This window comes from Lolium perenne, chromosome 1 (assembly GCF_019359855.2).
Source record: "Lolium perenne isolate Kyuss_39 chromosome 1, Kyuss_2.0, whole genome shotgun sequence".
Lineage (NCBI taxonomy): Eukaryota > Viridiplantae > Streptophyta > Magnoliopsida > Poales > Poaceae > Lolium > Lolium perenne.
The window spans coordinates 144,457,233-144,471,967 of NC_067244.2; the positions used below are offsets into that span (position 1 = coordinate 144,457,233).

Here is a 14,735-nt window from a genome sequence, read left to right on the forward strand (position 1 = left end):
GCTTGATCAGTAAAAATTGTTTTAGGATGCTTTTGATTATGTGCTGCTAGAAAAGTTTCAAATAACCACTCAAAAGAATCTTCTGTTTCATCATATAAGAGAGCTGCTCCAAAAACCACTATTTCTCGAAAATGATTAAATCCAACAAAAACTCCCAAAGGTCTGTACTCTTTGTTGGTAGAATATGTGGTATCAAATGCAATCACATCACCAAATAAAGCATAGTCTATTAACATTTTAGCATCAACCCAAAATATATTTGTTATTTGTTCTTCACTATCTAGCTGAATAGCATATTGAAAAGATGGGTTATCAATGACTTGCTGCTGAAAATACTTTAACAAACCTCCTGCTTCACCATACTGCAAGCTGCTGAAAATACTATTAACATTTTAGCATCAACCCAAAATATATTTGTTATTTGTTCTTCACTATCTAGCTGAATAGCATATTGAAAAGATGGGTTATCAATGACTTGCTGCTGAAAATACTTTAACAAACCTCCTGCTTCACCATACTGCAAGCTACGTTGGCGCTTACTCCTCAAATAATTTTTGCGATCCTGCAGTGTGTATCCAAGATTGGAAGTTCCGCCAACAACTTCTCCAGAAAATACATGTGCTGCCTTAGGTGCAATGCCAGCGTGATCTGCTGCGTCTATGTCCATGGCATCCAATGGACAAATTTTCCGCTGAGATGGGATCAAGTGGATCATATCCGGCCGATAAAAGATATGATTGTGCTCTGCCACAAAGTCATGCACTTGATATTTGTTAGTTTCCCTGTTCAAAATAATTCCCATCCGTGCATTACATCCTGTTCTTGTTTCAGCACGCGAAGACTTGTATTGACTCTCGCGTTTATCTCTTGATCGATGACCTTCTTTTCCACATAAAAATCTTGTTGATGTCACCACTCCATCCTTATTTTTATTGCTATAGTGTTTTCTAGCATCAAATCCAGTTTTTCCTGCATAAGAAACCCAGAAATTCCATGCCTCATCTGTTGTACTAAATTCCATACCTAGCCTGGGAGTCCAGCTTGCAGCATGTTCATGGCTGTTGTTGGATTCCACGTTGAGATTTCCGCTCAGATGTCCATTGTTGTATTCTGGCTGCATTACTGAATGTCACGAATACCACTATACCAGCAGAGAAGAGAAGTGTACAGATCTGGAGGCTTGACGAAGAATACAGATCGCAGAGAAGAAGTATATAGATCTGGAGGCTTCACGGAGAATAGAGATCGGGAAAAGGAAGATAATAATGGATGTGCTAGACTGCTAGTTTTGGTGGGAAAAACAGTACGTGGTGTGGTTTTGGTGGAAAAAATGGAGCGACTAGTTATTTTTTGGAGGGAACCATCAAGAGGGAAAAAAAACTTCCCTCCAAATTAGTAGATAAAACATAGGTTGTTACAGCGGATTAAATCTAGGCCACATAAAAAATAGAAGGGCTGGGATTCATCCAACTCCACGCGGTGGAGTTGAGTCCAACTCCAGGGGATCCGAAGCCTGCATAGCTAGCCACACACCTCGCACGGTAGGAAAGCGCGCTTCAGCCATGAGTTACTTCCGCCCGCCCGTCTCTCCCGGCATCCGTTTTGAGGCGGCGATTATGGAAAGATACCACTGCGGCACAACCCGCGCCGTCAATCCTGCGCTTGATCGCTCGACTCTGCTCCACATGTCCATCATCTCTGAAGGAATCTCGGTTGCGGCATCCTTTGCAGCAAATCTGTTGCACTTTTGGTTCGGTGGCTCGCCGCCTGAGTTCGCCGTTCAGCTGGCTGATGCGGGAGAATTTGAATTTCGGGTTGCTTCGCCTGACGTGGCCGCAGAGATTGTCCTGGTGGGCTCTTGGGCCGCTGGGCCTCTCATTGCGACCTTCTCGTTGCCGCCTAAGCCCGCCACCGTTCTTTTCGGTGAACCGCTGCATGTCCGCCACGGTGACCCTTGCCTCATCGACGCATCTAGCGGCGCCGCTGGCCGTGCAATGAACACTTCGTCAGTTCGACGTGACCGGACGGGACGGTGCAGCGGCGCAGTTCTCGGTGCGGTAAACCGCCTCTCTCCTGCGCTCACCGCTTCAGCCGATCTTGCTCGAAGCTCTGAGTTTCCCACCGCTTCTGGCCATCCTGGAACTACTGAGCTTCTTACAGTGCAAGGCACGCAATCCTCTCCATGTGAACTTCTCCACCCCAATGTCATTGCTGATTCTCAGGGTGTTTTTACCGTTGCTCATCGTGAGGTCTTACCACATCTCAACCCCAACTTGTCAACTAGAGATGAGCGACGCACAATCCCAGGTGCCTGCTCCGGCCAGAGGATAACGGGCCTTAATGAGGACTTGACCTCTATCCTCTCTCTGCCCAGATGTGTGACAGCCCAGGGCATGCAACGGCCACGCGTGCTAAACCCTTCGGCGGCGGGAACAAATTGAAACCCAGTTACTACCTCCGCCAACGCTCCACCGCTGCTCATACCTTCCTATAAAGAGGTGCTGCTTCGCCATTCTTCGGCACCTCAGCCTCACATGCCTCCGTCTTCCTTCCATCTCTACCAGCCTATCAACCTTCACAAACGTTGCTTCCGCTGTCTCGAATATAATCACAGAGCTTTCCGTTGTCCAAACACCGTCGTCTGCTGGTTTTGCAGGCGCTGCGGCCACAAACGCAACCAGTGCCAAACCCTCCTTGCCCTTCGTCGCCAATCCACCGCTGCGCGCAGCGCGATGGAACCTGTGATCCATGGCCGCCCCACCTCTCTCGACATCCACTGCCCGCCTGTCCAAGACCCTCACGCCCTCGCCTGCCTCGTTGACATCCAACCACCTAGACACAACCCCATTCCATGGCTTCGGAGGGTTTTTCATCAAAAGCTCGGGAATCCAGCCGTGCGCTTCGCCTCCTCATCCTCTGGCTCCTGCTATGCTATGTTCCTTCGCCGCCATGACCATGTCGCAGCCCTGGAGCGGAGCCCGCTGCGTGTTCGTGACATCGATGATTCTTTCGTCCTTGTTCACATTAGGCCGCACGAAGAGGGCGACGGCTGCTTCACCTTCTCCTATCGCTACATCGCCTGTCTCACCCTTGAGAAGTTTCCCCTTGACTTCTGGGAACGGCGCGGCATCCGCCTCGCCGTCAGTGGCTTTGCCACGCTCATGAGCGTCGAGCACGGCGCCGTGCGCGGCCATGATTACTCAGCCTTGTTCATCATGGTAAAGGTTGAGTCGCCACGCCACATCCCACACCATATCGCTTTCCACAAGCATGGCGAGCGCGGGAACTATGCCGATGTCTTCATCAACGAGATCTGGGACACGGCCTCTGGCAGCAGCGGCAGCTCTAGCTCCCCGCCTCCGGCTCCGCGGTTCCATCATCCTTCGCCTCCGGTGCATCCTCGGGGTGGGCACCAGCAACACCGGGGTGGCCGCCCAAGGCGTGCCTACACCTGGGTGCGGTCTGGGAATGCTGCTCCACCATCCTCTCCTGCTTCTCGTGGGCACTCCGCTGGCCAAGGCGACCGGTCGGTTGAGCAGCGCCTCGCACCGGCTTTTCCGGACTCCTGCTCCGCTGGGGAACGGCCGCTCTCGCTGGCGGCACGTCGTGCTCTGCGCGCTCCTGACGATGCCTCGCTCACTGACTTCAAGACGTTCCTCGCCGAATCGGCGCGTCTGAGTGTCGCTGTTGTGCCATCTGAGCCGCCTTTCGCCAAGGTGGCATTCGTCTCTGATGGTGTGATGGCTTTCGACGTCAGCATCGCCTTGAGCCGGGCACGTACGTTCCGTGTCCGCATCCCTGTCGGAGAGCCGGCCGCCGGGGTTGCTGAGCAGGGGGGGTGCTGTACGCCGACCTGGTCGGCGCGGACCAGGCGCCGCACACCCCTCAGGCGGGTTGTTGGGCCGGCCCAACATATTCCCACTCCTGTTTTTTTGTTTTTTTTTGCTTTTTTGTTTTTTCTGGTTAATTTTTCTTTTTACGTTTTTTAAAAGATGATTCTTTTTAGACCCGATTTTTTAAAATTATTTTAGTTTTTTTAGAAATTTAAATATTTTCAAAATTTGAACATTTTTCAGGTTGGAACAATTTTCAAATTAGAACAAATTTTAAATTGGAACAAATTTTAAATTAGAACAAAATTTAAATCGGAAAAAATATTTTTCAAAAAAATATTATTTTTTATATGTGAACAATTTTCGAATTTGAACAATTTTTATACTTGAAAAATTTTTGAATTTGAACAATTTTTATACTTGAACAATTTTCGCATTTGAACAATTTTATACTTGAACAATTTTCGAATTTTAAATTTTCTCGAATTTTTTTAGTTAGAACATTTTACATTAAAAAAAAAGTAAATTTAAAAAATTAAATATTAAAAACGAAAAAAGAAACAGAAATGAAAAAGAAACAGAAATGAAAAAAAAAACAGAACAGAAAAATGACTCAGAAAAAAAAGCGGCCAACTGGCCCAACACCCGAACTGGGCCGGCCCGTACCGCGCGGGGGGGTGTGCGGCGCGCGGTACGCGCCGACCTGGTCGGTGTATAGGAAATCCGGCTGAGCAGCCCTTCCCCGTCTACAACTTTAATCGGCGCCCGCACGTGCGTGGGCTCAAGCAAGACGTGGGCCTGTCCTGGGAGACTGTTCGCTCCCTCCTCTTCAGCATGTTCCCTGATGAGGTCAATGACCACCTGCCGCTGCCGCTGTTGCCGGAGATCGATAACATGTACCCTCCGAGGCAGCTCCGTCCTGCGTCGCTCATGGGCCCGCCCGTGGCTCCGCTGTCCATGCCTCCTTCTTCCCTGCCACCTACACAACCTTTCACTCAGACTTTCCCCACCACTTGTTTCCATCTACCGTCCCCACCCACTTGCCCAAATCCCCTTGCCAACCAGTTCCTTAACAACAACCTTGCTCCGCTGCTCTCTCTCCCCTTCAACCCGGTCAGAGCTCCACCCGTTCCTTACATCTGCTGTGCTTCTGAGGCCTCCCCTTTCATCACCAGTCTTGCAGCAGGAGATTTCACACCTGTTCTTGCTCCATCTGATGACGTCCTCCACTTCAACACCATCATCGCTGCTCCTGGCAGCCAGGACTCTCTGCAAGATGCTCTGGCGGTGGCTGGGCTGGGTGGTTCTGCGTCTGGCAAACAGGGGAACCCGATGACTGTGGGCTCCCTAAGCATGCTGGGCCAAGCCGGCCCGTTCCTCTTCACTGTCGCCGACAAGGACGCTTCAGCTGCGACGCGGGCGGCAGCTACCAAGGTTTCCGCGCCGCCACGCGCAGGCCGCCGCGGCCCAACAAGCGGGGTTCCTTCTGATCCAAAAGGAAAGGGGCCAACTGACTGCGGCCCGGCCCAGCTCGCGGACATTCAAACGTTCGCGCCAACAAAAAGCTCGGTGGTTCAGGTCTTGCTGTCCGACTCTGACGGCCTGCCGGACCTCAACGAGCCGGCGCCACCTTCACCGGCCAAGAAGAAGCAGGCGGCGACTATCACTTACTGTCGCCGCAGTCCGAGGATAAAGAAGCTTCAAGATGGGGTCAGACTGGACTCGGTGGAGAGGGCTTCTCTCAGGAAGGCTAATGTCGCCGGAGACTCTGACTCTTCTGTTGGCTCCGCGTCCTCTCGCCGACGCAAGACAAGGAGGATCCCTGACATCAACGACATCGCCCCACTGCCCATCTCTTCGAGCCCTCCAGAGATGAGCCGCCAGACCCTCAAAGATCTGGCTGGCTGCTGTGGCATTACCATGGAAATGGTTGATGTGGCGCTGAAGGATCACGAAGCCGAACTGAGCTCGGAGAAGGCTGTCTCTCATGGCTGAGCATGCGCTTTTAGTCGCTGTTAGGTGTTTACTAGATAGGGTGCTTTGTTTTACCCGCCTGCATTTTACTTTTCCTCCAAAGTTGGGTATGCGCACAATAGGTGACGCCTCGGACCAACAATGCATTTTACTTCCTTCCATCGCCTGTAATGCACCCTGTAATGCACCCTGTAACACCAACAGTTTCTTCTTTATAATTTGCTTGTCTCCCTACGTTGTCTTTGTGCACACCACTGCATCTCATCTTGCATTGCATAGCTTGTTCTGCTTCGGGGGACTACTCGTTCTCAAATGAAGATTCTGATTTGGAACACCCGAGGGCTTGGGGACGAAGAAAAAAACAGTGTCATATTTAAGCACATTGCTGATACAGATGCCAGTTTGATCTGTATCCAGGAAACCAAGCTACATGAGATCAACATTTTCAAAGTCAGACAATTTCTTCCGCAAAAATATACAGGTTATGTCTATCAACCAGCTGAAGGGACTGCTGGTGGGACTCTGATTGCTTGGTCTGAAAAGGAATTTGATGTCACTGAAATCCAAAAAAACAAACACTCTCTCACAGTGCATGTCAGCTCAACTGCCGATGAAACTTCATTTACAGTCACAAATGTTTATGCACCCTGTGATGCCTCCGACAGACTAATTTTCTTTAATGACATGAGAGCACTGCAGCACAATGTCTCTGGACCTTGGGTCTTGGCAGGCGACTTTAACATTTACAGATATGCGCACGAGAAGAGCAATGACAATATTGCATGGGCGGACATAGAGACTTTCAACGACTGGATCAACGAAATGGAGCTAATGGAGATTGAAATTTGCAACTCCAGGTACACTTGGAGCAATATGAGACGGGATCCAACCTTGGTTAAATTGGATAGGGTACTTGTGAATTTGCAGTGGGGGCAGAAATTCAAACACTCTGAATGCAAGGCTTTGGCTAGGCCAACCTCTGATCATAAACCCTTGCTCCTGGACATGGCTGTTCCACAAATTAAATCTGACATATTCCGATATGATGATCACTGGTTTATTTGTAGCGACCTTGTGCAGAAGACAAAACATATTCTCACAAAAGAGACTAGGTAGATGGCTCCTGTAACAAGGCTAAATTACCGACTTCGTTCTGTCCGAGCAGCGACCAGGGAATGGCAAAGGGAGAAGAAATCACTTAGGAGCATACACCATAATATTGATCATGCAATCAAATTTCTTGATGCTACTGAGGAATGGAGAAAACTGTCCAACTTGGAGTTTGTTTTCAGAAATATTTGTCAGAACAAGAGTAAATAATTCTGCTATTCTGAAGCACAACACTGGAAGAGAAGAGCCAAAGTTAAGTGGTGTAAACTTGGGGATGAGAACTCAAAGTTCTTTCATACAATGGCCACCTACAGATTCAGAAAGAACAAGATTAGGTTCCTCTCACACAACGGAAATGAGTTCTTCGGAGACCATGACAAACTAAAAATAGCTACAGACTATTTTGCAGAGATATTCTCTGAAAGAAGATCTTGGTCACCTAATATTTCATTGACCACTCTGTATGACAGTCAATCAGTGCAGCTACAGTCACTCACTTCACAATTCACTTGGGAAGAAATACAGACTGCCATACAGAAGCTGCCATCGAACAAAAGCCCACGGCCGGATGGATTCTCGAATGAATTCTATAAATTCTATCTACAAGAGTTGAAGCCGGAACTACTCGCCTTATTCAAGGCTTGGCATGATCAAACGGTGAATCTTTCTGGAGTGAATCTTGCTTACATAGCTCTACTTCCAAAGCGTGATGACCCTCAGGAAATGAAGGACTACCGACCAATCTCTCTTCAACACTCTATACCAAAATTAATTGCAAAGGTTATGGCCAATAGACTGCAGCCAAAAATCAGTACTCTGGTGGACTCCATGCAGTCTGGGTTCATCAAGGATCGATCAATTGTGGAGAACTTCGCTGCTGCCATTGAAATGATTCAATCTGCTAACAAGATGAAGAAGCCTCTTATTGTCCTAAAACTAGATTTCCAGAAGGCTTTCGACTCAATGCATTGGGAGGCTATTCTCCACACTATGACAGCCAGAGGTTTCCCTGACAAATGGATTGGTTGGATCAGAGAATTGTTGAAAACTTCACAAGCACAAATGATAATTAATGGACAAAGCGGCAAGAAATTCAACATTCAGAGGGGCGTCAGACAGGGTGATCCATTATCTCCATACATTTTTATCCTTGTAGCAGATATTCTGCAGCAAATGTTCAGGAAGGCATATGAATCTGGTTTTTTGGGACATCCAATTCAACAAGGATCACCTTACCCTGCTTTGCAATACGCTAACGACACACTTCTTATTATACAAGGTTCTGTTCACCAGGCCTTCCTGGCAAAGCAAATCCTACATGCTTTCTCAGATTTCACCGGTCTGCAAATAAACTTTCAGAAGAGCACATTCGTGCCTATGCACATGTCTGAGCTAGACGCAAACAATGCTGCATCACTGCTGGGTTGTCCCACTGCGGCTCTGCCCTGCACATATCTGGGTCTACCACTATCAGCTAATAAAATATCAAAACAACTGCTACAGCCAGTGATCAATAAAATTCAACGACGTCTACCAGGTTGGATGCCAAGGCTGATGTCTTCGGGGGGCAGAGTACAAATGATTAATTCTGTCTTGTCTGCAATTCCAAACTTCTTCATGGCTTGCATTGAGTGGGATCAAGGGAGCATAGAAGCTGTGGACAAATTGAGACGTGCTTTCCTCTGGAAAAACAAGGAGAAAATTCTGGGCGGGCAATGTCTGGTGGCTTGGAGTATAGTCACTATGCCGAAAACTCAGGGAGGTTTAGGGATCAGGGACCTGAGGATTCACAACAAGGCTGTCATGGCAAACTTCACTTCAAAGTTGCTATCCACTGGTACTGGCCCTTGTTTCTCTTGGATGGCCAATTGGCATCTACAGGACACAATACCGATCTCTCCTTCCCGCCATGAATCTACCCTATGGAAATCTATTAGGAAGCTAATTCCAATAGTACAAGCGGCAACCTTCTGTAACCATAATGGGGCAGCTCGAACATCTTTTTGGAAAGATAATTGGACGTCCCTGGGTAGGCTATATACAAGCATGCCTGTTATATACTCCTTTGCTGTCGACAAGGACTGCACAGTGGCCTCCCAATTCTCCAATGGCCAGTGGAACATTGCCTTACTTAGACCATTGTCAGTCACTGCTGAGGCACAGTTGCAATCAATTTTACAGGAGTTAAGCTCTGTTCAACCAATCAGTAACACTCACGGAGATACAAGGCTAATGGTAATCACTGGCAAAACATCCACCACGAAGGACTTCTATCACCTGTTCAGCAACAGGGGACTAATTTGGGACAAATTTCATTGGGTCTAGCAAGCTGTAATTCCACCGCGACACAAGTTCTTTCTCTGGCTTGCGTTCAGGGGTAGGCTCAACACCAAGGATAACATGGCCAACAAGTGCTGGTGTGATGATGCCGGCTGTGACCAATGCCCTGCTCTTGAATCAGTACACCATATTGCCCTGCATTGCAAGCAGGCTACCTGGGTCTGGGACAGATTTCACCTTGCAAGCACTGCTGCACGAACAAGCTCGCTTAGCCAATTTGTCTCTATAACTGAAGAAAGTAAGTCTTCAAAAACCTGGACAGTGTGTGTTGCTGCATGCCTGCTCGGACTCTGGAAGGCAAGAAATGATAGGGTCTTTAACTATAAAGATATTGGGAGACAGGCTCTACTCAAGCAGATCGCTAACGAGCTCAGACTATGGAGTAACCGATCACAAAAACTGCAACCGCAGTTGATCTCATGGGCAAACAAACTGGATATGGAGTAGTTTTTTATTTCTTTTCTTCCTAAACCCCCCAGGATTTTACCTGGTTTGTAAATTCACCCTTCACCCCCTGTATTTCCTCTGGCTGTAAAAAGGTAGAGGCTCCTCTACCTTATATATAGAAATATATATTCCAAAAAAAAAAAAAAGTGCCGAAGGACTGCGGTGCTGCAAGAGCGAGCACAAATCCTACGACGGCATTATACGAAAACCATAGATCAACTTCAGTTCTGCCACATCAACAGGTCCTCATGTCGCCTTATTTTAACAGTTCTCCATTTCCTTCTCTAGGTCCTGATATTTGTCGTTGGAGACCTGCAACCTGCGGCAGGCCGTGATATACCTTGTTAAGAACCGCAAGTTTTGGTCCACCAACCTACCAATTTCAGTTGTAGACTTTATTTAACGAATGGAAAGCAAATAAAATAATTAAATACCTAAGGGTGGTGTGCAGGAAAGAAAAACCATATCAAGTTTGCAAAATATTGAAGGCGGCCGTAGGTCTCACCTTGCAAGGAAGATAATGGCAAAAGAAATGGTAGAGAACTCATAAAAGATAACACAAAAAGCGAGCAGAACACCAACAATTATAGATACACATAACTTTATAAAGGATAGGAGCTCATAGCTTCATTGGCAATCATGGCCTAGTACGTGTCTTCACATCAGAAACATCAAATACTAATGGCAGAGACTGTTCTGCTAATAAATTATCTAGGAAGAATACAAAACCAGATGCTGATAGATTGAGAATATACAGCACTGTAACCTAATTAATATATTCCCCCTCTTATACAAAGGGGTGAGCCCAAGAGTCATAGTAGAGGTAATTCTTCAATACATTTGTAGTCTGCAGGCAGAAGAGTCAAGAACAATAATAAAAGAACATGTGTCTAGTATGAACACTGAATCAAGAAACTAATAAATCTAATCTAGAAACTTAACATAATTTGATAACACGATGTGAACACTTATACAGGTTCAGTCCATTGCTGATAAGCTATCTACTTTGTTGTCCTGCCATCATACAATTTATTCTACCGTATTCATTCTTGATCTTTTTGTGAATAAAGCAAATATGATTGCTGACCCGTGTAATGGTGTCGCTTTTCATATTTTCATAGACAATAGTTCTTATGTCGAGGAAAATTTGAATCATTAAGCACATGGAATCAGTCCACGCCTTGGTGATTCAGAAGTAAATAACCTGTAAGACTTCTGCTACATCAATGGCAAGTTTTAAATAGGTGCAAGATTGACACATATTTATCATGATAAACTTATGATGTAAAGCCTGTCGTTTCTAGCATCATCCTGAACCTGTAAAACTTCTGGAGAGCGGCTGGGTTGTTCAGGGACGCCCTAGCAGTAGTGGATAAGTGGAGATGCCGCGAGTAGTTCCATAGCGTGTGTGTGCTGTCTAGCGGCAGTGTGGGGTTGCACTCCATGGCGCTTGTGCCTAGAGTGTGTTGTAACGCTGGCCTTCTGGTTTTTTCTTCTATGAAACCGATGTCTATCCACGACGTATCCTTGAAAAAAAAAGTAAATTGCAACGACTCTACTGAAACAATATTTAGTAATATAATTTATGGCTAGCTTCGTGACTACCTCTCCTTGCTTGGTATGTGAGACATCTCGCCTAGTAGCTATGTTACAGATGTTCTGGCAGTCGTGAAAGTATACTAGACACACAAATTTTCTATTCACATGCACATCTAGTGATATCTCAAAGGCCAAAAATCCATAAATTACCAAGAAAATTACCTGAGGTAGAGCAGTTGATGGGGAAATTTGCATACAAGATCCTCATCGGCGCCGCCCTGTGTGTCGGCCATGAAGCTACGCCATCCGCTGTAGCCGAGGTCCGAGAAGCCGTATACATGCAGGGTTCCACCTGCAGACAGAGATTAAGAGAAAAGGAGTTAGAAAGAAAGAAAGAAACCGAGAGTGGAAGAAGGGTAAAAGTGAGATGCCGCATGGCTGGGTGAAGTCGTGGTCCGGCGACCACATGGCCAGATCCGGCGACCCCGAGGCCAGCTCCGGCGACCCCGCAGTCAGATCCGTCGGCTTCTTGGATTGGTCCACCGCAGGATCTCACGCGCGCCGACCACGGCGAGGCCGTCCATCCACGGGTCACGCTGGACGGCTAGCTTAAAATCCTCGTGGATGAAGGGCAGCGCCTCGTTGTCTCCAGATCAGACACGGAGGAGGGACGGAGGCCAGGCAGTGAAGAGTACACCATGGCGGCGCGGTGGTGGGGTGAAGGACGCGCGGTGGTAGCGGAAGGCCGTGGCGGAGTAGCGGTGGGGGATAGCCATGAACGTGGAGCGGGAGAGAGCTGGTCGAGGAGAGGCCAGAGTAGTAGCATTCCGCTCGCTGAGTGGTGGTAGGGGTGAAGGAAGGGCGAGCTCGGGAGCGCCGCCCCAAAAGCTTGGGTGAACGAGGGCCCAGGGGGTGTGGCGGCGGATAGGGTTGTGTTGTGTCTTGGGAGGAAGAAAGGGCATGTTGGCTAGAGAGGCTGGCGCCCGCCAGATGAAAATGAAGGGGATTTTAGGGTAATACGAACCGCGCTTGGAACTGAAAATTCCATAGGCGCGCAGACACCCCGCGCTGGGAACCAAAAGTTTCCTCCGCACTAATTTACACCTCGCTCTATATAATTTAAACTAGTTGTAGCTGGGACCCTCCTCTCTTAGAGCATCTCTAGCCGTCTCCCCGACGGGGGCCCAGACGAGGCCTCCAGGACGGCTTTTTATCATCTGCATGGACGAAAACGCCCTAGTCGCGCCCCCGGTTCCTCGTTTTCGTTCGGATTAGGCCTTTCATCTGTCCGGAGAGCTCAGGCCATCCCCGGCCCCCCGGGGAGCGCTCGGGGACTCCGGACGAAACGAAAGCGCGGGAAACGCCGAGGAAACTTCCCGCGCGACTGGTGGCCCCAACTTGTCGGCGAGAGAGACCGATCGTCGTCTTCATCGCATCGTCTTCCGCGCGCTGTAAAAGTCTGTCGTCGGTCAGTGTTCGCCGGATGCGTAGCTTCCACGCGGCGAGTTAATGTCGTCGACTCGGTTTCACTCGCGCCTACCTCTATTTATCGCCGAACTACCGCGTCTGCACCGCATTCACCACGCTCCCTGCTCTCACCTTCCCCAGATCTTCCCCAATCTCGAGCGATCAAACAATGGCGAACGACGGCGCGGCCAACAATGGCTTCGGCCGCCGCTCTCTCCACCAATGGGAGGGGCGGCTCCTCCACATGGCGAGTTACCCGGCGCCACCGGACTTCCGCGCGCCGGGAGGATGGCGACTGAGCGCGGGCGACGTCCCGATCCCACTGCCGCCGATGGGTCGGGCCGACCGACTTTTTCCGGCGTAGGTACGAGCGCGTGCTTGCCGCTTACGACGGCCCCCCTCCTCCTCCTCCCGCTAGGAACAACGCCGGCGGCCGCCATCGGTGGTGGAGCACACCTGGCCGCACCCTCCCGAATATGCTCACGCACATCGAGGGCGGGAACTACCCCGTCCTGGAAATGCCGCCGCCTACCGTGTCACGTCGACATGGTAGTTCCTAGACGCCGAGGAAGATGGCGTCGTCCTCCTCCTCGTCTGGGTCGAGGTCGGCGTCCAGGTCCGGCGGATCGGCGCCCCCGACCTTCGTGAAGAAGGAGCCGGCATCTCCGTCGACGCCGGCATCTCCGTCGACGCCGGTCTTCGTCAAGAAGGAGCCGGCGTCTCCACCGTCGACCAGAGGGCGCAGGAGCGGCGCCCTTGTCATCCGCGACCAACCCTTCTCTCTGCAGCGCGGGCGGAAGAGGAAGTCATCAAAGAAAGAGGCAACCGCCGCCGCCAACCAGCTCGCCGAGGAGGAGGCCAAGCGCGCGGAGGACGCCGCGGTGGAAGAGGCGATCGCCAGGTCGCTGCAGGACCTGGTCCCCGCCGACAACAGCCTCCCCATCGACGCCGCGCTGGAGTGGTCCAGGCGGGACTGGGAGCGCCAGGAGGCGGAGCAGCAGCGGCGGCTGCTGGACCTGGCCGCCGCGCGGCAATTCGGCATCCGCGCCGCCGCACGCTGCGGGAAGGAACGCCGCGCCAGACCGTCGAGCTGATCAAGCTCGAGGAGAGCAGCGACGACGACATCTAGCGGCCGACGCCGCCACGCGCCGGCGACGCCGGGCAGGGTTCGAGCCGCTGGTACGAGGCGGCGCCGCCCCAGGACGCCGCCAGCTCGAGCGACGACGACGGCGCGGACTACACGGCCTTCTACCGCCATTTCGGCATGTAGAAGGCCGGTTTTAGTTTAAGTTTAAGTTAGTCTGTCGCCGAATTCAAATATATGTACGAATTCAGCCTATTTATGTACGCACTCGCCTATATATGTTAAATATCATTAGATTTCGCTTATGTTTGAACGAGTTTCGCCCAATTTTGTCTGAATTCGACGTATTTCGTCAAAAACTTTCATCCATCCTGGACTCGTCGCTGGAAAAATGGGCCTCTCAAGGCCAAAAATTACATCAATCTGGCGCTATTTAGCGCCGGATTTCGGCCTGGGGAGCCCCAACGGCTGGAGATGCTCTTAGGCCCACGGTTCATGCCTTGGAGTTTGTTCAGAACGATCGTTTATTGTCTACAAGAATAGTACTAGTGGTAAACTTATTGCAGTAATAACTTTGCCTAATTTGAGCTGAATTATATGTGTAAAAACTAAATCTTTTGCCATAGTGTATTTTTTGTACAAAATAATAGTCTCATAAATATTTGTGAAATATCTATTTTTGCTTCTATATGTTTTACAGGTGACATTTACAAAACAAAATTCATATTTACAGATCATAAAAAACCGCTTATGAATGAAGGTGTGGTTCATCCTCTAAGATATAAAACACCACAACTTTTCAGAGTCGGTTGCAAGTAGAAAGACACAATTCGTTACCGCGCCGAAGCAACACCAATTTTTACCAAAAAAAAAAAAGTTGGGCTTAAGGTGGAATGTGTTGCGTGCTTTTGAATTGCCATCCAGCAACGAAGCTTGTCCCA

The 14,735-nt window shown here is 49.3% G+C and overlaps 1 protein-coding gene across 1 annotated transcript; it reads right to left on the bottom strand.

Moving 5' to 3' along the window:
- Positions 1–431: 431 nt before the first annotated feature.
- On the bottom strand, positions 432–1,508 carry LOC139833103 (protein FAR1-RELATED SEQUENCE 5-like). The gene is made up of 2 exons (XM_071823269.1): positions 502–1,508; positions 432–439 (listed from the first exon to the last, which is right to left on the bottom strand). The coding sequence occupies exons 1-2, from the start codon at positions 1,118–1,120 to the stop codon at positions 432–434; spliced, it is 627 nt and encodes a 208-aa protein (XP_071679370.1). The 5' UTR covers positions 1,121–1,508.
- Positions 1,509–14,735: the final 13,227 nt, after the last annotated feature.